At 36.5% G+C, this 25,350-nt stretch overlaps 2 protein-coding genes and 1 non-coding gene across 3 annotated transcripts; 1 reads left to right on the top strand and 2 right to left on the bottom strand.

Moving 5' to 3' along the window:
• The first annotated feature begins 1,929 nt into the window (after positions 1-1,929).
• Positions 1,930-16,189, top strand: CLUB (TRAPP II complex TRAPPC10/CLUB). Its single transcript, XM_021953373.2, has 21 exons — positions 1,930-2,143; positions 2,899-3,128; positions 3,408-3,589; positions 4,753-4,936; positions 5,237-5,327; positions 6,314-6,474; positions 7,479-7,568; positions 7,713-7,874; positions 8,187-8,248; positions 8,382-8,472; positions 10,019-10,182; positions 10,317-10,530; positions 11,014-11,559; positions 11,665-11,877; positions 12,044-12,437; positions 12,551-12,641; positions 12,777-12,861; positions 13,587-13,776; positions 14,443-14,741; positions 15,392-15,482; positions 15,620-16,189. The coding sequence occupies exons 1-21, from the start codon at positions 2,080-2,082 to the stop codon at positions 15,793-15,795; spliced, it is 3,780 nt and encodes a 1,259-aa protein (XP_021809065.2). The 5' UTR covers positions 1,930-2,079; the 3' UTR covers positions 15,796-16,189.
• Positions 16,190-16,836: 647 nt separating this feature from the next.
• On the bottom strand, positions 16,837-16,908 carry TRNAQ-CUG (transfer RNA glutamine (anticodon CUG)). The gene has a single exon. It is a non-coding gene; the product is annotated as a tRNA-Gln (tRNA).
• A 4,234-nt stretch (positions 16,909-21,142) lies between these two features.
• Positions 21,143-23,122, bottom strand: LOC110752670 (S-adenosyl-L-methionine-dependent methyltransferases superfamily protein). The gene has a single exon (XM_021953386.2). The coding sequence runs from the start codon at positions 22,338-22,340 to the stop codon at positions 21,438-21,440; it is 903 nt and encodes a 300-aa protein (XP_021809078.1). The 5' UTR covers positions 22,341-23,122; the 3' UTR covers positions 21,143-21,437.
• Between the last annotated feature and the right edge of the window lie 2,228 nt (positions 23,123-25,350).

Raw genomic sequence — 25,350 nt, 5'->3', positions numbered from 1 at the left:
GAAATCTCCAAACCATTAATTCACTTCAGCAACAATCCCTGCAAAAATCTTTGACATTAGAAATTCCCAATTAAAACCTAAATTTCGAAACCCTAACTTTGAAACAATCAATTTCAGAAATTAGGAACACAATAATTTACCTCCAAATCAACCAATACAGACTTGAGAAAGGCTGAGAGCGGCTGTTGAACTTGACAGTGGTGGCCGGCGGGTTTGAGTTAAGCTTGAGACAGAGAGAGAGAGAGTGAGAGAGAGAGAGAGAGAGCTTGAGTTGAGTGAGCGTGGTGGAGGTTGAGTTGAGAGAGAAGAGACAGAACCTAGATTGGTAGAGAGAGAGAGGAGGAGATGAGTTCGATTTGGGTCTGTGAGAGAGAAGCCGATTTTGAGAGTTGAGAGAGAGAGAGAGAGACGAATGAGAATTAGAGAGTTGAGATGAGAGAGTGAGATCGCATAAGGAGAGAAGAGAGGCTTAGGTCTGATCGCATCTAACGGCTACGATTAATGGGTGTGAATACAAAATAAATATTTAATGAAATATACTTGTTTACGTACAATATATTGAATATAACTTATATTAGTCACAGAGTCAAAAGCCAAAAGCCTTCATTATATAAGTATATTTATATTATATTCAATATAATATATTTTAGATAATATTATTTAAAATATATTTGCGGTTTGCGGTAACCGCAAGTTTTGAAAATCAAATACCGCAACCGCAACCGCAAATGCGGTTCGGTTTTAAATACCGCAAATGCGGTTCGGTTTACCGCGATTGCGGTTTCATTGCGGTAAATTATCGGTCGGTTTTTGCGGTTTTTCGGTTTTTCGGTAAAAAATGCCACCCCTAGTTACTTCTATCCCAAACTAGTATTGACGCCGTGATAATTAAAGTAATGTGTGCCATTATAATTAATGAAAACAAAATAAGCTTTCAAATTCTTTATTGAACCATTAAATTTGAACTTGACAAAAAATGGGCACTAAAATATATAGTGTATATATTGCTTGTTTGTTACAAAATTTTAGACAACATTAAAAAAATGAACTTAATTTATAATATGTGCAAACAAAATAAGAAGTTTATTAGGTTATCATGCATATTACATTATTTTGATTAAGTATAAAATGAGGTTACACAATGCATCAACTAAATCTTAAAAAGGAAAGGGCATAGACGGACATGCCTAGTCAGGCTGAGGGTTTCAAATCATAAGTCCAAGCCCTACCCAAACTTAGAGCGGGCCTAATCATAAAGCTGGGTCGGACTTTGACCCATAGAGTCTCGTGTTACCCACTTCGACCCGTCAAATGATGATCCCTAACCACCATCACCACCAACAACACTATTTCCTGTCTCATTTGGCTGATCCCCTCATCCCATGTTCTCATCACCAATAAAAATGCTTATCATCTAAAAAATTATTAATGCACGGATGTCACACAAATATAATTATTGGTTATATGTGAACACAAATGTCAAGTCCATTAGGTATTTATTTCCTTTAATTCAAAATTGCATTTTTTTAGTTACACGATAATCACGGATGTCACACCAGTATATACGATAAGTAATTTTCCAATAATAAACCACCAAACAACTATTTAAATCTCACTACAAGATTTGAACTTAAAATATACTCAATAAAGTGAAGACTAATGTTACTAATACAAGCTTGAAACACTTGTATAAAGCTTACCATACAAAAGACCATCAAGACATTGTTTGAGTAAACTTTAATAGATTCCAAATATAAATTTTACAATAATTAGACTCAAAATGTAAGCCATCATCTTAGTCAATTATAAAGAGGATAAGGGTAGGATCATTTAACGGTTCAGATTCAATGTGCGAATCATGAAGTATGGTACATCGCGAAGCACTAGATCTCCGGTCCGCACCAAAACAAATCGTAACCTTCAAACTCCAAAATCAACGAAATTTACACGACATTACTCGATCCCATAAGGCAGTGAGAGCAATCACACTTACAACCACCACCTCACTCAAGCTCTTTCTTTCTCTCTCTATATTGGTGATGAATAATTGCACATGTTTGGTATAGATCGAGGTCGAACATGGCGAACTATCTTGCTCAGTTCCAGACGATCAAGAATTCCCTTGATCATCTCGTGATTGCAGGTAAATCTCAAAATTCTGCAATCTCATTCAATTTTCTGGGTTGTTTATTTTTATCTTCTTTTTGTAATTTCAAATTTGAGCTTAAATTTATTGTTGAGCTTTTTTTTTGTTAAGCATTTTCCGCATTTGAAGCTACTGATCTTTGTGATCGTAAGTGACCTCCCTCACTTTTAGGTTTGAATTGAGATTTGGTGCTCTATGAGTGATTGAAGGTGTTAATTCTATCTGAGAGTAGAAGTAAAAATGCGTATTTGTCTGAGTATGGGGAAAGCAATTAAAGTGGTGCAGCAAATGCACATTTGGTTGAGTGTTTGTAGAATGATGCCTGTAATGGGTCAGATTTGGAGAGTTTTCAGGAACAATTTTTCTGTAATTTTGTTTCCGAAAGCAGTGAAAAAGGCATCCATTCCTACCCCAAATGGGAACAATGCGCAAAATTTGCTGTTTGGTGTTTCAGAACATAAAAAGTGTTTTAAATTTTTGTATTTGTTTGAAGAGCTGCATTAGTCATTTGTTTAGTGACAAGCTATATAGTTACGGTTATAATGTTCGGAATGCACGACATGGAAACCTATAGATAACCTAAGGGATGTTGATCCCTTAACAATTTCTTCTAATATTGTGATCATGCCCTTAGTTCGTATTGAATTTGCAAGAAGTGAAACAGATAGCTACTCGCGTTTATGCAGTAGTATGTGTTATTAGCCTTGCTTCATTTTTCTCACCTAACAGTTTGACCATGAGCACTTTTTCAGTTGAAGATGTGAGCGACTTGTGGCCTACTGTCAAGAATGGATTTGAGGAGCACTTGCCATTTAAAAGAGCTTGCTTAAATAACAAGACCCGTAATCCTGTGTTTGTGGAGAATTTTCCTGCTGAGTTCATATTAACCACAGATTCGAGACTTCGTAGCCGGTTCCCTCAAGAGCAATCATTATTTTGGTTTCGGGAGCCATATGCAACAGCAGTCCTTGTCACTTGTGAGGTAAGATTCGATCTCGTTCACCTCATTTATCTTAATGTAGTTATTTCATAACCAATATATAATGTTTATATCTATAAACACTAGAGGTTAGTCCAGTGTTAGGATTTGGGGCCGAGATAAGCACCTTAGGAAGTGTAGGTCTCCTCTTCAATTCCCCATGGATCTATTCCATGGCGACGGTCTTCTGCAAATTTGATGTACTGGCATTTCATTTGTGGACGGAAATTTTCCAAAATTTTCTGTTCAGTAACACTTATTTTTTTTCTTTTAATTCATTAGGATCTTGATGAGTTCAAGACCATCCTTAAACCGCGCCTGAAGTTAATTGTGCAAAATGATGAACGGGAATGGTTTATTGTTTTTGTATCCAAGGCTCACCCGAATAATGATCAAGCCACCAAAATGGCAAATAAAGTATATGCCAAGCTTGAAGTTGATTTCAGTTCCAAGAAGAGAGAAAGGTAAGCTTCCTGCTTTTGTAATCAAATATGTTTCCTTGTTTAAATGGTTGGATTGAGTAGCATTGAGAAATAGGTGTTGTGATTGTTTCATATACATATGATCACTTTTATATATGATTTTTTTTAATAGAAACTTTATAAATTCAAAAGAAAAAGAAACATGAGTGCGAAAATATTAGTGCACATTAGGCTTTTCCAGGGTGCGTGTTTTCAAAATGGCTCTAAAATTTCCAACAAGAGGCTGGCTCAACTTATTTATTATAATGATATTGTGTGAGAAGCCTGCAGAAGTTAGCTTGATGCTGGGTTCATATTAAATGTAATACCTCATTCTGTTCCAGAATTCCCATGCTACATTGTTAGCTAGCCTGTACAGGAGCTACTCGAAGTGTATCAATTGTTTTGTGGAATAAATTAGTATAATTTAAATCCCCTGTAGATCGTTATTTTTTACAATATTCAACTGTTACACAACTCCTTTGTAGTTAACTAAGTCAACATGTGATCTGGAGGAATTTTGTTTGTAACTATAAATTTGACAAGAACATTTTTATTATACTGATAGGAACAGATCATGCTATACTTTATCTTAGCCAAAAGGTGGAGAAAGGTATAGACTGTTGATATTAGTTTCATGTCTTTATTATTGTTTATAAGATGAACTTGGGGACCTTTTATTTATTTATTGTGTATTGTATATTCACCATCTCACCAGCATAATTACAATTGGGTTGGGTTGGAAATAATACCTGTATGTGTGGAAATTTTCTTTTCATTTCTTTTCAGTAACTTGCATATTGTATAATGTGAGTAGATTAGTCATGAAAGCCTTTCCTCCTAGTGATTTTCTAATTTTCCGCTCAGAGTTTTTAATCGTATTAGTTATACTAATCTTTCATTTTTGTCTGAAAGTAGATATCTCTACACTATCTTCATTATATACCATAAAATATGATGCCGACTATCACAAAAGGATAAATATAAAATTAAAGAAGTTAGTCTCACATTCAAACCCCCCTGGCACCTTGGTAGTGTGTGTATGTGAGAAATCCCCCTCCCCTAGTTTAGACTATCGCTTGTCTTAAAAAAACAAGAAGTTAGTTTGAATTTGAATTTATTTTACCTAATAACATTTTATTTTTACAAACGTATGCTCTGCTCAGGTGTTGCAAGTTCGATCTATATTCCCCTGAAGCAAACTTTTGGGAAGACTTGGAATCCAAGATCATGGAGTGCATCAGAAATACATTGGATAGGCGTGTACAGTTTTACGAGGATGAGATACGCAAACTCAGTGAACAACGCTTCATGCCAGTTTGGAACTTCTGCAATTTTTTCATTTTGAAGGTTTTCCATTTTTCTCAATTTTTGGACTAGAAGAATTTGATCAAGGCTGCTTTGGGAAAATAGGATTTAACTGATTGTTTGATCAGTTGTGGATTTCATGCATAAATCAATTGTATTGAAAATCTTATGGAAGAACTTTTCTTGCGTTTGACTTATGTTATAAAAGTACATTTTGAATCCTACTTCAGGCAATTATTAGGCACTAGTCCCACAAACCTTTGTGTCTTCAAATCCATATAACTTAAGTTATTAATCAGATTCTGCTTTCTGGATTCTTACTATAATTGCTTCTCTTCTCAGGAAAGCTTGGCTTTTATGTTTGAGATGGCTCATCTTCATGAAGATTCATTACGTGAATATGATGAACTAGAAATTTGTTATTTGGAAACAGGTGCGTAATGCATATATCTTATTTAGCACTTTTGGTGTTGTAATACATCGTAATACATGTCATCATTTCTATATATGTTTCCTAATGAAAATAGTATCTTCACATGGAACTGCAAATGCCACCTTCAAGTGCATGTATTTGGGATCTTTTCAGCTTTAATTTATCTACATTTTATAAGTTCTTAATAATTGACCATGCAAGTGTAGTCAGTGTTACATTACCTTATGAAGGTGTAGCGGTCTTCATGAGTTGGGTGCCCTTGTTTTGTAAAAATGAGCAACCATTGACTGCTGTAATTATCATTCTACTCGTGATATTGAGATTCATTCATGATTTTCATAAAACACAATTTTGATCCCTATTTTCTGGGGAGTCATGCTCATAATTGTGTTTTCTCAAAACCCGTCGGCTAATATTCAAATCTTAACTAGCCTCTCTGCACGGGCTTCCGCGCCTGCGAGAGGCTTTTTTTAGAAAAATTAAAAATTTATTTTAGAATTAAAAAAGATAATGGGTATTGTGTTCCATAAAAATAGGATCTATTATCTGATTTTTCTTTTAATTTTAATTTTTTTAAATATGAAAAGGTGTGAATTTACTATATTATCCTCATTTAATTAATAATTTCAATTCTTAATGTTTGCATTAACCAAGGGCATTTTCTGGTATTTTGAATGTTTCACCATTCTCTGCCTTTTGCTTTATATATATAGATAAAGTACTCTTTTGTAAGTTTGATTTTGATCCAGTGATTGGTGAGCATGAATGTGTGTGCTCATCAGTGACTATGAGACCATGAGTGTGTGTGTGTGTGTGTGTGTACATGTGCATGCTACTCCAAAAGAAATTAAAACTTGGAAATTCATCATTCTAAAATAAGATTAATGCTTTTAAATGGTGAGATTCTGGACAACAATGGATTCTTCTCTTTCTTTCTTTTTCCTCTGGATAAGAAACCAATAGTGATTCTGTTTCATCTGACGCAGTTGAAATGACTGGAAAGAGGAAAGACTTTGGGGGAGTTGACCATGGCGATGATCAGGCAGCATTGATTAATTCTGGAAACAAACCATTGACACAAATTGTTCAAGATGACTCATTTAGGGAATTTGAATTTAGACAGTATCTGTTTGCTTGTCGATCAAAGGTATGTGAAATTGAGTTGGTCAACTAAGTGATGTCACTTAAAATGATTCTATCTGTTTGCTTTGTTTACAGCCTAATGTTATACGGCATGGAATACTGTGGCTTACTTTTGAATGTTCTGCTTATTGGTTGCTGGAATCCATTAGTTTAAATTTCATTTAGCATGCTGTAGTAAACTGTTGCTCCATTCCGTCTAATTCCAACTGTATTTCTATAATTAACGCTTTGTAAATGTGTTGATAGATGCTTAATAAGGTCATTCAACATGTTCATCATTCTCTCTCTCTCTCTCTCTCTCAAGTATGTTATGTAAACTAAATGGTGCAAGTGATGAATAAAAGTTTTACCAAGGGCATAAAAGAAACATCAATGATTATTTACTCAATATAAGAAAAATAATCTGACCATTCAGGAAAAAAAAAACAATCTTTCAGGTGGCCAGCCTTCTGGCTGTGCTGCTTCATGGATGCATTTCAAAGACTTGACATAAATTGCACTGCATGGCTCAGACTGTTGCCAAAGCAGGGTGGCTTGCCTTCTGGCTTTGCCACTTCCCAAATGCATTTCAAGGGTCTGGAATGACTTGCAATGAATGGCCTAGGAACAACTGAAGCAGTTCATGATAGCCCTGACCCTAGATTTAACTTTGCACTCTTGGGGAGCAGATATGAATTGATTGGATTGATGGTTCACATGTTACTATGACCAAAATTTTGGCAAATGTTCTGCACTATCGCTATAGGAGCATATTTAAATCAAAAGTTAGGTGGGGGAGAGAGAGAGAGAGAGAGGGTTGCTTTTCTAAAGAAAAAAAAGTCTTGATGCCTTTGGGGATGTTTTGTACTGGGTTTCCTTTTTCAAATTTCAAATTTCAATCATGTCATTGCAGTCATTTAATTAGTTGAAAATTTGAGCCTTCAAAATCTAGTTTACGCATACAGTGGCTTTCTATTTTGCTGAAACAATAAATTTGAACCGCACCTTCTGATACATGGTTAAATGTAGCTTTTATTCAAGCTCAATCGCCCATTTGAAGTTGCGGCCAGGGGATACTCATTCATTATAAGCTTCTCAAAGTCTCTGGCAGTGCATGAGGTATCTGGTATTCATTTTCTTGAAGTGTTTTTCACCATAATATCTACATATCTTGAGCTTTAGCATGATGATCACTTCTGACTTTTCTTTTTGTCTTTTCTTTTTCCCATCTTTCCTGTTTTCTCCTTTTGGAGTTGTTTTCAGAATATTCTACCTTTTTGCATGCGTGAAGTTTGGGTAATAACAGCTTGCATATCCATAGTCAATGCAACTGCTTCACATTATAAGGAAGGACTTGCAGCACCTGATATAGAAAAGGAGTTCTACCGCCTTCAAGGCGACCTTTATTCACTATGCAGGGTTAAGGTAAAAGTTCTTTGTATTTTTTAAGCAAGATGACCTAAAAATATCGTTTGGTTTTATATATTTAGTCCTTTGATACACCATTTTGGAGTGTATTGATACAAGTGAAATGAAATCCATTGTTCAGCTGACAATCAAGATTAATTAGAGACTTTGTTTTGGGGATGCTCGCACTTTACTGAATGCATTGGCACCAGTGTTGTATGTCATTCTAAGTGGCTGCTCAGGACAGTCATAATATTTTATTTCTATCTATTTCTTAATTTCAAGTTATCTGTCATAAAATGCTCAATGATGTAATGTATGTTTATGCAGTTCATAAGGCTTGCATATTTAATTGGATATGGAACAAATATAGAAAGGAGTCCTGGCAACAGGTACAGATTGAATCTTTGAAGATGAAAACCACTTTTAGCATTCTAGAAACAAGCTTCGACATGATGCACCAGAAAGTTGCAGATGTTTTTCTTAATTTAATTTTGTGCTTTACCTTTCAAATCAATTGGACAGTGCTTCACTCAGCATGCTTCCTTGGCCCAAGCCAGCAGTTTGGCCCTCAGTACCACCTGATGCTTCCTCTGAGGTGCTGGCAAAAGAAAAGGTAAATTCTTAGTATGGCACATGCAACATTGGACTATCAAAGTTAGTTTAATATTTTCACTAAATCCCAGTGCATGTACATCTTTCTCTGATAGAGTTTACATTAATTTATGTCTGTCTAGCATGCCATTAGTATGAAACCAGAAAATTCTAGTATTAGAAGGTTTATTGTTTATTGTTCTTGCATTTTCTCTGACCGTTTGGCCTGTCAATAATGTAGTATGAAGTTGTGGGCATGTTACAAGGCATTTACAAGCACTCCTTGTTACTCATATCCCTTAGCTTTTCCATTAGGTTGAGGTGCTAATTAACCAAAAACCAACTTTGCCTTTCAAATTATGATTATCTCACATTTTAAAAAGCAGAAGATTTGACCCATTCCTACGAAAATTTCAGAATAGATCTTCTAACCCTCACATTTCTCAAATTTGGAATGATTTAGACAATGATGTGGACATCTTTGTCAAACCCATTAGGGTGTACCAACGAAATAGATGGAAGAGGGAATTATTAATTAGTTTCCTAATTTATTTGTTAGTTCCTAGGTTCTCTAAGTTTTTCCAGATTTCAGTAGGATTTCTAAGTTTCCTATTTTATTTGGATTAGGATTTCTTTCCTAGAATAAGTTTAATTTTCCTTTTCACCGTAGGGGTAGATTATCGTAAATACCCCTTCTATGTAATTCATTATTGGAGTTGAGATTTGAGATATTGAGTAAAGTTTATTTTCTAGAGATTGGAGACTTCTTGGTGTGAAGCCAAACCCCTGGAGTGATTCCAGACCTATCCTTGTTTGTTCTATTTTCTGTTTTCCATTGTTTTCGCTTCCGCTAAAGTACCTAAACACTCAATTCACCCATATCCTACATCAGACAAATTAATCATATGAGTTTATAATTGTGAATTTAATTCAATAGTTAAACGGATTTCATGATTTAGCACCTTTATCAAATCACCACATGGTTATTAGTGTCCTCTAAAGTTGATTGAGGGAAGACTTGATAAAGGTGCTAAATCATGGGGAAGTTTGACGCACGCAGTGATCTGGAAACTTTGGCTGGAACGCAACAGGAGAATATTCGAGGATTATAAGGGAGTGGGAGTGATAGAGTTATGGGACAGAGTGAAGTTTTGGGCTGCCCTTTGGGCATCAACTTCACCTGCTTTTAAGGATATTCCCTATCCTACAATTATGCGCAATTTGCAGGCTGTAGTGTCTTAGGGGTTGTCTTGTTGTTTGGCTGTTTGTTTTCTGTTTGGGTGGCCGTGTGTTTTGCTTCACTGGCTTTTGTTTCTTTCTTTCTGTATGTTTTATTTGTTCTCTCTTTTGTTTCCTTTCTTTTTTGAATACAAATTGTTTCTATTAAAAATAATAATAATAAATAAATAAAAAGAATAGTTAAACGTCGGTGTTTTTATAATGCCAAATTTACAACTTTTTATCTTCTAAAGTTGCTGTTATTGTTGTTAGTATTGTTCACTTGATTTTTTGAGAGTTTCTTGCAAAAGCATTTTTCTCCCCTTAAATTATTCTTCTATTTACTGCAGATTATTCTCCAGGCAACTCCATCAATCAAGCACTTTGGTATTCAGAGAAAACCATTGCCTCTCGAACCTTCTCTACTACTACGTGAGGCTAATCGGAGGAGGGCTTCCCTTTCTGCTGGAAATATGGTTGAAATGTTTGATGGTCGCCAAAATTTTAGTGATGGGTAATAGAAATTCAAGAATTGAAGTAAATGCAGTGCTCTTTGAGTTTTACTAAATATTTTCACCTCAAGTAGTATTTTTATGCTTCTAAACTTGCTTTTTTGAGTTGTAATGTAGTCACGATGTATGATGGCAGTTCAGGTTCGGATGCATCATTAAAGATGCCCTCATTACAAAAAGTACAAGCAAGTGTTATGTCACGTACCAACTCTTCACCAGGAATTTCCGAGAGCTCAATTGATAAGCCCATGAGACTTGCTGAAATTTATGTTGCTGCTGAAAATGCTCTGCACAACACAGTTTCTAATCCTGATCTATGGAAGTCTTTGTCATCTACAGAGGAGTTTGAGGTACAAGTACAAATGAAGCATGCACTTGCTTATTTTTTGGTTTACTGTTCATGCTGGATCTTCAAATGATTAATTCCTCTATACATGCTGTATAATTTTTAGTTAATCTGTTTTTCTTGTTGACATCTCTCGTCAATGATAAATCCATCTTGGTTGAAAATATTTTAGCTGTATATAAACACTTCTAAGATGATATTCCTTCTACTTTGAGAAAACAAAAATATGACATACCTTCTATGAAGGTTAGATTTTGTTTTTCTTACCACATAAAAAGTTAGATTTCTTTCCTTTTTTAGCAGTATTACATAGAGAACCTGGATTTGTGATTAAGATTCAGTGTTTTAGTTGTGGAATTTATTGTTCTCTCTCTCTCTCTCTCTCTCTCTCTCTCTCTCTCTCTCTCTCTCTCTCTCTCTGCATATCAGTCAAATTGTCCACATGCATTCACTCAATTTTCTAAATTACAAATTCGGGTGTTGACAGCAAAAATATCTGGAGCTAACTAAAGGTGCTGCTGACAATTATCATCGATCCTGGTGGAAAAGGCATGGAGTTGTTCTTGATGGGGAAATAGCAGCTGTCTGTTTTAAGCATGGAAACTTTGATCTGGCTGCGAAGTCATATGAAAAGGTTTGCGCACTTTACGCAGGTGAAGGATGGCAGGATTTATTGGCAGAAGTTCTACCCAATTTAGCAGAGTGTCAGAAAATACTCAATGATCAAGCTGGCTATCTATCATCTTGCGTGAGACTGCTTTCTTTAGATAAAGGCTTGTTTTTTACCAAGGAACGCCAGGCTTTTCAGTCAGAGGTTGTTCGTCTTGCACATGGTGAAATGGAGCAACCTGTGCCACTAGATGTGTCATCATTAATTACATTTTCTGGTAATCCTGGGCCTCCATTAGAATTATGCGATGGGGATCCTGGTACTCTATCTGTAACATTCTGGAGTGGCTTTCCTGATGATATAACTCTTGATTCACTAAGTCTCACATTGAATGCATTATTTAATACTGATGAGGTTGCTAAGGTAAGCTTTCTTGGACTTGCAATGCATTTTTATCACACCATTTGAGGTTATAGGTTGTATGAGCATTATATATGATACTACGGAATTATTCATCTGATATTTCAGGCATTAGTGAGCTCTACTGCAATTGTATTAAAGCCCGGTCGGAATACCATTACCCTGGATTTACCCCCCCAAAAACCAGGTTCATATGTTTTGGGGGTTCTTACTGGGCAAATTGGGCAGTTAAGATTCAGATCTCATAGCTTTTCCAAGGGTGGCCCTGAAGACAGTGAGGATTTTATGAGTTATGAAAAGCCTCCTAGACCTATCTTGAAGGTGCCGTTTCTGAACTGTAGCTGTGGTTTACCGTTGTTCTTTTATCTATACTTGTAAATAAAATTGTATCCAGAAGCAGTACATAACTTTGAGATTAGGCTTGGTTTCATTTCATTTAAGATTTCCATGTGGTATTGTACCATCTAATTTTCCTTCTCTTTCTTAGGTTTTCAAACCAAGACCTCTGGTTGATCTTGTTGCAGCTGTTTCATCTGCTTTGCTTATAAATGAACCTCAGTGGGTTGGGATTATTGCAAGGCCCATTAACTACTCCCTCAAAGGTGCTGTCTTGTATGTTGATACTGGACCAGGTCTTAAAATTGAAGACTCAAATTTCATTGAGATGGAAAGTTATGCTGATACATCAAAGAGTTCAGTGGGCGTGGCAGACTGTAATGGTACTCCAAAAGATGGTTCTTTGGCTGTTGATAAAATATTTGAGAAGTTGACTTTCTGTGATGATAGAGTAGAGTTTCCACATTGGGCAAGCAACTTGACATCTATTTTATGGATTCCACTTCGTGCTATCAGCGAAAACCTTGCAAGAGGATCATCTTCAGGTTGTGAACATGATGCAAATCTTTTGTTTGTGTTTTTATATTTTATATGTTGTAAATGCTCTTTGTTGCATCCAACTGCTTACCTGTATATGATGCATCATGTCTTATTGCAGTGGCTCCCCAGAGACAGAGCATTGTGGATGGAATGAGGACGATAGCACTCAAACTTGAATTTGGAGCATCTCACAATCAAATATTTGAGAGGCATTTCTCATTTTACATCATCCTCGCTTATCTTTATTTGGATTGTGTTCTATTTGCTGTTTTTAGCTTTTCAAAGTTGCCTTTTATTGATTATAAGTTGTCTGAATATATACGTATACATGGCCTGATTTGCAGGACCCTCGCTGTGCATTTTACTGATCCTTTTCATGTGAGCACACGAGTTGCAGATAAATGCAATGATGGTACTTTGCTTCTGCAGGTATTTGTGATTTAGTGTTCGGAAGCACTCTTCTATATGTAATGTTAATAATTTAGAACCAATACCACATTTTAACGAATCAGTTTTCTGTACTGTAAAGATTGTGGGATATCCCTCAAAAATCACAACCAGATATGTAAGAGTTATTTTGTTTTTCATATCATCCTTGCAGATTTCACTCCATATTCTGTTATCTCATCTTTCTTTTATTGTTTTAATAGTTGTTTATTTGTCTGAATACTGGCGTGATGCGCTGGACATCATATAATAGTTATTATTTTCATTGGTACTTTACCATTATGAATATAGTTAACTACCAAAAGTTGAAACAGAACATATTTTTGTCTCCTAGCTTGGTGGTGAGATAATTAAAACATGACATGTGCGGCGTCCTATGTATGTGTTGAAACATGGGAATTGTGTCCGTCTCCATAAGATGTCATTCTAGCCAATTACCTTAGCATGAATGATGCTTTTGTACATAGCCTGGATATGATTGAAGGTTGCACTCTACCATGTTAGACTAAGACTTCTCTTGCAATTACCAAGATAAGTGCTTATAAATCCATGAAACAGGAGAGGTTATTTGAATACGGTATTTGTGGAGTCCTTGGAGGGCAGTTCATATGTTTTGTGTGCTCATGAGTCATGAGTCATGATAATTATCAATATCTTTAATAGTATTTAGTTCCTCTCTGATTTCCACATTGATTGAGTACTTCCAGGTAATACTACACTCTGAAGTGAAAGCCACATTGACCATCTATGATGCTTGGCTCGATCTTCAAGATGGATTTGTTAATACTGGACAAGGTGATGGGAGACCAACTTCAGGCTACTTTCCACTTGTCGTTTCTCCAAATTCTAGGGCAGGAATGTTATTCAGTATATGCTTAGGGAAGACAAATGTTGAAGGTATTGTTCACTTATGTTATAAATGTTTGCATGTTTCTAAGCTTCCATTTTTTAAACACAAACAAATTGATGCTTGTTCAAGAGTGTATTTACAATTAATTTGCAGTGATATCATGTATATGATATCTGGGGTTAAGGAGAGCCAATAAGCTCAATCATTTTAGGTTGTAACACTTACTCTGAACTTGTAAGGACTAGGGGGGGTGAAAGAAGTAATGGCAAATGGGTTAGTATGAAAAACTGCATATGAGATGCAGCATCCACAAGACCTTAGGATACTATGAAGTCTTAAACTTCATCATTCAGCCTCATCAACCTGTTATTGTAGATGAGCTGATTAGTTACTTGTTTTTTTATTTTGTTTCCTTATAAATTTGTGGGAGCTTATTGTGATCTGATTATGGTGAAGGCTGGCTTCCTTGTGAATTTAGGATTACAGTCATCTAAGCAGTTCACGTGTTTATCTCCAGTAATCTGTTAAGGTTGGGACTTTTGCTGATGGAATCCTTTAAAATCTTATGCCTATATCAAGCACCCAAAAAAAGCCACTGCCATGTCTTCATTGTCATCGCTGTCAATATGGATTTAGTTGTGAATCTTTTCTATATTTAACATTTTCGTGCAATTGACAGAACCAATGTGTCTTTTGTTGTATTTTTCCTGCAGATGAAGCTAAGGCTCTGCAATCAGATAGTATACTGAATATTAGATATGGAATTTCTGGTGATAGAACCATTGGAGCGCACCCACCTGTGGCTGCAGAATCTTCTGGGACTGAGGATGATAGACAGGACTTAATTTTCAGGAGTGCTCTTGCTTTGCAAAGGCCTGTGCTTGATCCGGTCCTGGCTGTTGGTTTTCTTCCTCTCCCTTCTAGTGGGCTTAGGGTTGGCCAGCTAGTTACCATGAAATGGAGGGTTGAAAGATTAAAGGATTTTGAGGAGAATGAAGTATCCCCTAACAATGTAAGTCATGGTCTAATTCCATTGAACAATTAAGAAGTGATGGTCAAATCTTAGGCTAATGATAATTTACCCTCTGATTTTCACTTTCATTTCTGAATGAGCATTAACATCGGTGTTTAACCATTTTTAAGTCAGCTGAAAATTCATGAACTTGCAATGTACTTCATTGAGTTGTTTCACCTAAAACGTGAGGTGGTATGGTATGGTGTGTGTCTGTTTTCTGTTTTCAATACCCCCTTGATGTTGAAGCTTATTCTTATGCTTTGTATTTGTTGCTTTAAAGGAAAGGAAATAGTAAAAAGTTGTTTAGGCCTTAAAATACGACCAAAATTCCATCCAACTGAGTCTGAACTATTTTGGCTAGGTTGAATTCAGCTTTTCAGTTTAGGAAGGTAAAATTGCATAATTAGAACGAGGCCTTGTACTTTGTCTTACTCATTTTTGACTGCGGGAACCATCTGTATGTTTAGTGGATTTTTAAGTTCTATCCCGCTACCTTTAATGGATGCAGAATGAGGGTTGTGGTACAACTGTCATTTGTTAAAATCCGAGTACTTTAGGTGATTATGGCTCAAGCATAATGGACTGCAATTCTCAAAAATAAAAACAAAAAACAAAAATCATGTTTCTAATCTTTTGTGCTCGTGTAGGATGAGGTGTTATATGAAGTCAGTGCAAATACTGAGAATTGGATGATTGCTGGGAGGAAAAGAGGGCATGTTTCTCTCTCTGCGAAGCAAGGTTTCTTCAACTACTTAACCTCACATATCTGTTTTCTTCAAGGAAAATATATTGTGGTTCATAGCTCTGAAAAATGGTTTTACTTGTCTCCTTGTTATGGCATCTTCTTTAAATTTTTTAAATTCTTACCATGGCAGGTTCAAGGATAGAAATCTCAATATTATGTGTGCCTCTAGTGGCGGGATACGTTCGTCCCCCTCAACTTGGTCTGCCAGATGTTGATGAATCGAATATAAGTTGCAATCCGGCTGGGCCTCATCTGGTTTGTGTGTTGCCTCCGATTCTGAGCTCCTCTTTTTGCATTCCAGCATGATTGCTCTGAGCCCAGTTTCCTCGCCTGGATGCAAGTTGTCACAGGTCATTAGACTTTCCACTCTATATGCTTCTGATACAGTTATAGAGATAACACTTAGGTTTCCCTTTTTGATATCCCGGGAATTTGTAAATCTGTATCTTTCTTTTATCAGATAGTTAAAAAATCAGCTTAGTTGAGATTAGTTTGCGTTAGGTAGGTTTTCCGAGTATTCACCGTGTCGAATGTTATTTGACATCCTGCCTTGTGTACAGCGGAATTTGTATTTTTCATGTACAATTCAGCCTAGAGATCCATAAAGGACATCCATTGTTTGGTTCCTTCTTGTAAAATTCATTGTTTTGAACTTTTGATTGAATATTGAATTCAGAAGTGTACTGGTTCTATTGGTAAAGTTATCGGGGTTCTTCGAGTGCATAAAGTTCGTATGGTTGAAGCCTGTGCTGTCATTTCACTTCATTTCTGGGTAAAACAGGATGGACATGTTTTCTTTTGCGAGTCTTGAATGCTTTTGTTTATAATTAAAAAAATTATTACAATAGAGGGAATCGAACCCTTGACCAATCCGAGCAGCGAATTCATTTGGAACACTTCTTGATTGATTGCAAGGGAAATTTTGGGATGCACGTTGAGTTTTAAGGAATAAATACATAACCAAAATGGCCTTGGGCGGTTTTCTTCTTGGGGGTTTGCTTGAAAACATGTGTATATGAATATTGAAACGCTTGCACAGCCAAAACGAAACTATGAAATTTCTTCTTTTCCCTCTTGCTTGTACGGGGTCAACAATTTCGAATATTTATTCAAATGCAAAAACAAAAATAAAATTTCAATTTAAAGAAAAAAAGGCATTATTGAGTGTAACAAATTTTCAAGCTGCATGTAGGAGTTCCAATTTCCAAAATATTATTATCAATTTATCCTCGAGTGTCTCGACCAGAAAGAAGCAAATAAAAGGTTTCTGGTTCCGAAAGCAGCAAAGCAACAATTGAAGTGGAATGACCGAAAAAAAAAAAAAGGCAGTGAAAAGAAAAAAACAAAAGGTCCCACCGAGATTTGAACTCGGGTTACTGGATTCAGAGTCCAATGTCCTAACCACTAGACCATGGGACCGATGCGTTCAATCTTTACATCATTCGATATTTGTTTAACTACTGCGATGAAGGTCCCACAGTTTGCAATAAGATACTCATCTATAGTCCATAGACTCTATACCAACTTATTGCACCAAAGGAAAATTCTTCGGCAAGTCCATACAATAACCCTGACAAATAAGCCTTTGTTTTTTTTGGAACTCCTTTCTTCATTTTAGGTTATTGTGAGCCTTTTTTATGTGAAATTACGATGACACCCCTTTTCATCTGGAATATATAGGTATACGATCAGAACCGCCTCATAACCCACACCAGCAAAATTGCCTCATTCACCCACCGACTAGCTCCAACCCAGATGGCTCGACCGAAATTGACCACACTCCAAACCAACGAAATTGCCTCCTTCACCCACTGGTCAGCTTCAACCTAGATGGCTCGACCCAAATTGACCACACCCCAACTTCCATGGTTGATTGGCAAAAGGTCTCGATGTAGGATTTTATCACCAAATGTCTCGATGTTATTAGTAGTGAAATTAGTCATTTATATATTGTATTGTATTTTATTTTGTTAAACCTCCAACGTGGGATTTCATGTTCTTGAACATTCACTAAATTCATTAAGATTGTGACAAATAGCTCTTACATATTGAATATTCGACGTGCAAGAAATGAAACTGAATAAGATATATAAGTGGAATTTCCAACCCACATGGTTAGGGGTGAGCATCAATCCGGCCAAACCAGCTAAATTGGCATATCTGAATTGTAATGATCAGTTTTGTTTGGTTTTGACTAAGAAAAACATCAAAAAATTTAAAAACCGAACCAGATCATAATGGTTTGGTTTAGTTTGGTTTAGAACTTTTACAAACTGGCCTAAACCAAACCTGGCTGTCTACTTGTATATTTTTTATATTTACATTTATTTTATTTTATTTTATTCTACACATGTAGTCCTCTCATTGTAATAACTAGATATGGATGTTGAATTAGAAGTTTGATGGAACTTTCGAGTTATTAATATTTGAGTTGTAAGTTGTAACTATACTAGTTATTGAGCTTTGAAGTTTTATGGCATGTTGAATTTTAGGATAGTTTGATATGCTAGAAAATGAAAAGATAAATATGTAGCAATGTATGAATTTTTGTTGTTGTAATTGGGCTACCAATGTTGAAAAAATGCAAAAGAAAAAAAAATTGGGCTTAGAGAGAAAACGACTAAACTAAAATGAATCAAATCGTCTTAAATTGGTTTGATTTGGTTCGGTTTCCTTGATTTTTGTCATAACTGAACCAAATTAAACTGTTCTATTGTCATTGATTCGACCGAAATTTTGAAGTAATACCGATCCAATCCAAACCGTATCCACTCCTACACATGGTATAGTCAATTAAATTTGAGGAGCTATATAGATTTTAACTTTTCCAACTCATGGCATCTTAAGTAATTAATTTTGCTATTTGGTAATCGGTGACCAGAGAACAAATTTGTTATGTGATAGTTGTGTAAGCAAACAGTATTAAATTTATAAATTTTTTGAAAAAAAGGTTATGCAACTCAATAATTTTACTTACTTGACTTGAGATGTGCAACAATTTTACCATTATTAAATGAAAAGGAAATATAAGGTAAACATGAACTATAAAATGATGTGTGAGAGACAGAGCTATGGAAAATCAGAGACCCCAGAAAGTAATACGTAATCTCATCCAAAATTGTTCCCAACTAACTCATTTCCCATTCTGTTTCCCTGTCATTTGCTCTGCGATGGTGACCAGACAACAGAAGTCAGTAATCTACTTTTAATCAACTTGACCAATCATAAATATTCTATATCATACTTATTAACTAAAAGGATTCTAGAAAATATAAAGAAGATGCCAATCGCAGATCTGTTTTACAATTTTCTAATTTCTTTTGTTTGTAATTATATCCATAGTTAGCAAAACTTCACCAAATAGGAAGAAATTTTTTTGTAATGTGTTCAGGGTCCAAGTGGTATGTCTAGCCACCCCACCTTCAACTAACATATTATTATCTTCAACTTATAATCATTCTTGAAAATCCAAATACGAAGTGTTAATAACAGTTCTCTAATAACAGTTCTCTTAATTTAATATTCTTACTGTGTGTCGACTTAGGTTTTTTCAATCCAAAATTCATAATTTAATCAATCAAATCAGGATAGTTAATTGCACCGTCAACAATTCCTCATCAAGCATCCACTTCAGTAGAAAAACTTGTGTGAACACAAATAGTTACGTAGAAAAGTTATCATGCGTAGAATGTCGTAATTGGTCGAAAATAGTAAAATAATGCTATCCTCATTTCAAACAAGTGTTTCTCCCACTTCAAAATGGAGTTCATACACCAAATCTCTCACTTTTTTTTTTTTTTTCATTTTTCATTTTGCCATGAAACAAATAATTCCCCATGAAATGGAACAGTCCAAAAGGGTGAGCGTATGCAATTGCAAACGGAGGATGGATAGGGGAGCATTAAAGTTATGGTCCCAGAAACCAACTAACAAAAAAAAAAAAAAAAAGGCAAAAAAGATGGTGGCTTTGGCATTGAAGTTTAATGAAGGAAAGAGGCTGCCCAAAAATAATTGGGCAACACACATGGCATTATTTATGCTTTGTAGAGAGGACAAGAGCCCACGATGGACACATGCTGCAATTAAGATGTTTGAGAAATTGACAATACTTTATACGGAGTCGGTATATTAATTATGTACCTCATCTAAATTATCTAACGTAATGTGTACTTTTCAAATCAAATCAAATCAAATTAGCATTCAGCGTCATAATCTGATATCACATTAAAATGTAAGACATCGAATTCAAAAGTACTTAATAGTGCTTCCGTTCTCTAATATAAGATTCTCGATAAATCTAATTCATTCCGTTAAGTAAAATGTGATATAAATTTATACTTCATCGTAATTAATAACATTAACACCAGAGGAGGAGGAGGTGTCTTTGCTATATTTATGGTATTCACGAGATTATTGAGTGAAATTTGACGAACTCGTAGACGGATGTGTAGTTTTGAGAAGAAGATGTTGGATGAAATTTGATTTAATTCCCAAACCAAACTCATTCCCTCCCAACAACATTGCATTACATTGCATGCTTGAATGCTTCACTTTCATTATCAAAGAGATCCATGATACGATTGAGACTTCACAACAGCCCCCCAAACCCTACATCACCACCCACAACCTCCACAACACATTTGCATTGCATCCCACCAAAAATATCACTATCTTTTTCACTTCCATGACCTCTCAAAAGCTGATTGGTCTTACTTAGGAACTGTAGAGGAGAAAATTAGGTGCATGTGGAGACTGAATCTGACTCGTTGCAAATGATTCAGATGATTAGAGGTGAGCGTCAAGTTGATGTTGCGGTGAAAGCTATTGTGTTTGATATTAAGATGCTTGCTGGCAAGCTCCAACAGGTTATTTTTTTAGCTACTCCCCATCAGTGCAATAAGGCAGTGCATGAGGTTGCGCCCTTTGTGTCTAGAGTAGGTGGTAACCACGTTTGGGACCAAGTGTGGCCTGAGTGAATTTTTGATATTTTAGCTAGCGATGTAAACCTTGCTATTCGTCTCTAATAAAACTCTTTTTGTTTGGAAAAAAAAAAAATCAAACTAATTTCCAAATTCAAGCTAAACACCACCACTAAAACTTTTTGAAACCCACAAAAGTCCACCTCTCATTATTATTAAATCTAATCTAAACAGATGTTTATTTGCCACAATAAAAGCAAAACCCTATCTTAAACTTATTGGCTATAACAAAACAAAACAAAGAAAACCCCTCTTTTCACCATGCTCGCATGGCAACTACAACATCATTAGCCTCACCAAAATTATGAAGAATCTACTTGTTGGATTGGCTGGTCTCCAATTATTTATATATATTTTTTCAAATAGATAGTACATAGGGATTTATAGTCATTCCAAATATATGTCAGAACTTTAGAATCTGGTTCAAATGACCTTGAATTTAAAAATAAGATTTGGCATCAACCGGATCTAACCCAATGAAAAAAGACATTGACTTGCAAAACATCGGTCTCATGTTCGAATCCCCACTGCATCATAGTTGTGTGAGAAATTACTCATTTGATGTTAATTTTAATTTTATTAAAATTTATACAAATCATCCACCAAACTCAGTACAATCTAATTCCAAAAAAAAACTTAAAAACCCATTGAGTCAGTCACCCATAGAGCATATATAGATCAACAGAATATCATGATATAAAACTAGATTATTACATTTATATTTGAAACTTCCACCAAACCATCTCTCCATCTGGGTCGGCTTTGCCTCTCCAGATACATATATTTTATACATCTATAGATTACTTCAAACACAAAAAAAACTACTTAGAAATAGAACCCATTAATTTTTATTTTTTTTTGGTTTAATTAATATAATTACTCATAAGTCTTAAAAGTTGTTATGTATTCATATCATGCTATTGGACTGACTATTTTTTCTGTGTATATGGACCGGGTCCGGCCTCCACATCAGCATCTCCAGTCAAGCCGGACCTCGCCCGGTCCGACTACGTGCTGACTGGGCTTACGAAACGACACGATGTGGCTACTCACCATAAACGCCGTGACCCGCTCCGAGACGCGAATGTCCTCCATCTTCAGCTCCTGGAGCCTCCTCACGTACTCTGGCACGTGCAGTAGGTCCCACACCACCCCGACCCCACCGGGCTTCAAAACCCTCACCATCTCACCGACCACCCTCATCCGCTCTGCCGACGCCTCCACCGTCCGATGGCCGTACTCCTTCCCAACGGTGTGCACGAACACAGCCGATACCACCACGTCGAAGTACCCGTCCCCGAACGGCAATCTCCTGGGGTCGCCCTCACGGCAAGTCACGTACTCTCCGACCCCTTCGATCTTGGCCGTCCGTAAGGTCGACGAAAGACTCGTCATCTTGGACCGGTCCAGGCCCACGACCCGACCCGAACTACCTTCTTTTTTCATCTGGGTCGCCACCGCGTTTAACAGTATGCCGCGGCCGCAGCCGAGGTCGAGGGCGTGCTTGACCGTTGACCAGTCGTTGACCGAGTTGACCATGCGCTGGACGACGTCGTAGTGGAGGGGGAGGGAGGAGTGGAGGAAGTGAGCGGAGGCGAAGAAGAGGCAGAGGGCGGAGAGGGCCGTGACGGAGCCGGTGAAGCCGGCGGCAAACCGGGCCGAGCCGATTGGGAGGAGTCGGTGGAAGAAGAGAGTGATGAGGTCGAAGTAAGTGAGGTAGAGGAGGGACAAAATGGTAAATAGCACAGCGTGGAAGAGAAGGAAGAGAATGGTCTGCCACTGGTCCAGGCCATAGATGGCGTAGATCTGGGTCCAGTCTCTGCTGCCTGGAGCCGCACCTGCTGATTTCCCCATTTTTCTCTCTCTGAACATGCTTTGAAAAGGCTTCAAATCTGTGAGAGAACTTCAACAGAACTTCAGAAATTGCAGTAGCTTTCGCGTTTGGTTGCTGAGGAAGTAGTAAATCAAAGAAGGGAAAAACCGAGTAGTCTGAAGTATTGAAAGTTTTGCTATCTCTTTAGCGGGTTGTTCTCAGCTTTCTCACAAACCAAATAATGGAGCTACCCAAGAGTAGCACAGAGAGATTTGGGTGGTGGTGCAAACTTACAGTGACGAAGGTTATCCTCTTCTACACAAAAGCTTCTGCTCAAAATTGCTAGATCGACTGGGCGCAAAGAGATTTTGCGACGATCCCAACACGGAAACTAAAAGGGCTGAGACTTGAGAGAGGAAGAAACAGTGAAGAAAATTAAAGAAGGAAGACGTCATTCATAGCTGTAAATCTGGGGAGTGTGAGAGAGGTGTAGTTGGAGAAAGAACAAAGAGGATCATAATGAGGATGACGGTTGTAACGCGCTTTGATTCGTCAGGCTTCTGCTGTCTGTGTTTTTCAAATTTTAAAGATGGAAAAGTTAGAAATTGGGTTTGGGAGAGCTGAGCTTAGCTTTACTGAAAATTCCTAGTCTCTCTCTCAGAGTTGAGTGGGTGTGGATGTGGAACTTGTACGGATATTTAAAAAGCGAGATAGCGAGAGAGGAAGAGATGCAAGGTGACGAATTTGGGCTAATAATAAAAGTGGGAGGAAAGAAAGAAGATATAGGATAATTTGTTGCCGGGAAACCGGCTCACCAGGTTACTTGACGAATTTGGGCTAATAACAAATCTAAACGTTGCTTGTTTTTTTGTTTTCATAAATAGGATCTTCTATTCTACTAATGTTTTTTGGTTTTGGTTTTGATATTGTGCTTATAAATCAAAACTACGCCGGTCTCTACTTTTTTGGTTGTGTTTTCGTTTTTACTAATCGACATTTAAACGTTATTATAAGCAAATGGATGACACTTTTTCTAGCGTAGCTCATAATCAGTTATCATCCGAGAGACTCGTTTCCTAGTAATCAGTTATCTCGTAGGAAAATATTTCGCTTTATTTTGACGAATATCAATTTGCCATTATAAAATAAGAAATTACTACTTCACTTCATTTCATGCTTAGCTCGACTTATGTTAAAACTTGCCACCCCTATAATTACTAGCTCTATTTTAACAATGATGGCTTTTATCTACACTGATGAGCCATCGACATGCCTAAGGAAATATGCTCTTTGGTAATTGAATCCGGCAAATTGTTTCTTTCAACTCCGGCAACCGAATTGAATTTGTCTTTCTTTTTCTTTGGTGCAAAACAAACGGCAACTGATTGGAACCGTTGATTAAATTTGTACATTGTATTCCTTGGACCGACGGACCCAAATCCAATGATGCCTAATGTCTAATTGAATGAAATTGGGGGCCAAAGTGTGCGTCCTATTTAACATAAAAGAATTTCTCTGCCGTTAAAAGTTGGGCAAATTTGATAGTTACTTAATTAGGGATCCGCAAATCATGGGAATGGAATATCTTGACCGTACGTCTGGAGGTCTCATGGAGATTGATGTAAATTGAAGGCGGCTTTATTCATTAGAAAATTGACCAAAAACTCACTTCACACCAGCCAGCCATGCTCACACCACCAATAACACCTTGCCGCTTTCTGTCCCTTCCCTAGATAGCAGCAGGCCAGGCCACAGCGTAAAGTCTTATGCCTTGTTCATATTTACTCTATTCGTCACTGCATGGTGGACGCTGTCACGTTGGACCCTTTTTTGGGTTTTTTTTATCTTGTAAGTAGGAGCTCGAAGTTCGGAGCTCGAATATTCCTGTCAATAGCAGTGTGATATGTGTGTATAAGTATTTCTTCTTATGTTTTTGATTAATTATTTTTGCATATATGTCAAACTGTGATTCGTAAAAAGGAAGAGTATACCTTTATATATAATGAGACAAACAGTATCCTTCCTCAATCCCTTTGCCTTCAAACCTGCTTTTCTTTTTTAATATTCAGAAAAAAGAAAACCTTGGCTTTCTATGGAGGAATCATTCTTCCTTAACTCACAATTCACACCTTAATGCATATTCATTTTCGTGTTGATATATATATATATATATATATATATATATATATATATATCTATGTATCGGTGTGATTAGACAGCGCATCTTCTAGCTAAGCATGCTCCCTAATGTGTTATTGTACACTCTTTTTTTTCATAAACAACTTACCAATAACATTTCTACGTGAGTTATTTGCAGAACAATAAAGTGAAATAATGTGTTAGGATTGGAGAGTATTGTTTACATAACGAATATCGATACTCTTATCGAATAATGTACGAGTATCGATACTCTTATCGATTCGAGATTGAGATACAAACACATTTAGTTTTGGTGATCTAATTTGTTACACAAATTGGGGGGAAGGACACAATTGTCAAAAGATGGCACCACTTCCACTCATACTATCGTCATTTTGCATCAAAGACAGTCCTTATGAAGCTTGAAGACAAATTGTAAAAAGTCATTGCAAATAGTTGAAAAAACAATACAAAAGAAGAAAGTCATTGCAAATTAAATACAAGTGGGTCCCATTTGCATCTCCCCTCTTTATCTTTGAGAAAAGTGGTTGGCCCCTCCAAACGCTGGGAACGCGGGAATGACAGAAAGCGACTGCGTCGTAGGCACTGTAATATGTAAGGAAGGCACGAACTGAGTCAGACCGCTTAACGAATTGGACTAAATTCTAAATTTTATTGTTGCGATGGCATTTGCCAAATTTTGGCACCGACTCAAACTTCTTCTAAAACAATCTAAAAAATAAAAAGTAAAATACTATTTTCATACAACAACTTAGAACATGATAATTGTCTTATCAAAATACTATGGTAAGTGTCTTATCACGTCGAATTTTAGTCAATTTTGTTGCGTAACAAAACACATTACGGATTAATTGATAGTAATGTTTATTTGCCAAATATGTTAAGTGATAATACTCTGGTATTATGCAA

The sequence above is a fragment of the Prunus avium genome, chromosome 4, assembly GCF_965620075.1.
Source record: "Prunus avium chromosome 4, drPruAviu1.hap1.1, whole genome shotgun sequence".
Taxonomy (NCBI): Eukaryota; Viridiplantae; Streptophyta; class Magnoliopsida; order Rosales; family Rosaceae; genus Prunus; species Prunus avium.
The sequence above is the reverse complement of the archived record's forward strand: the minus strand, read 5'-3'. Positions and strand labels throughout refer to the sequence as shown.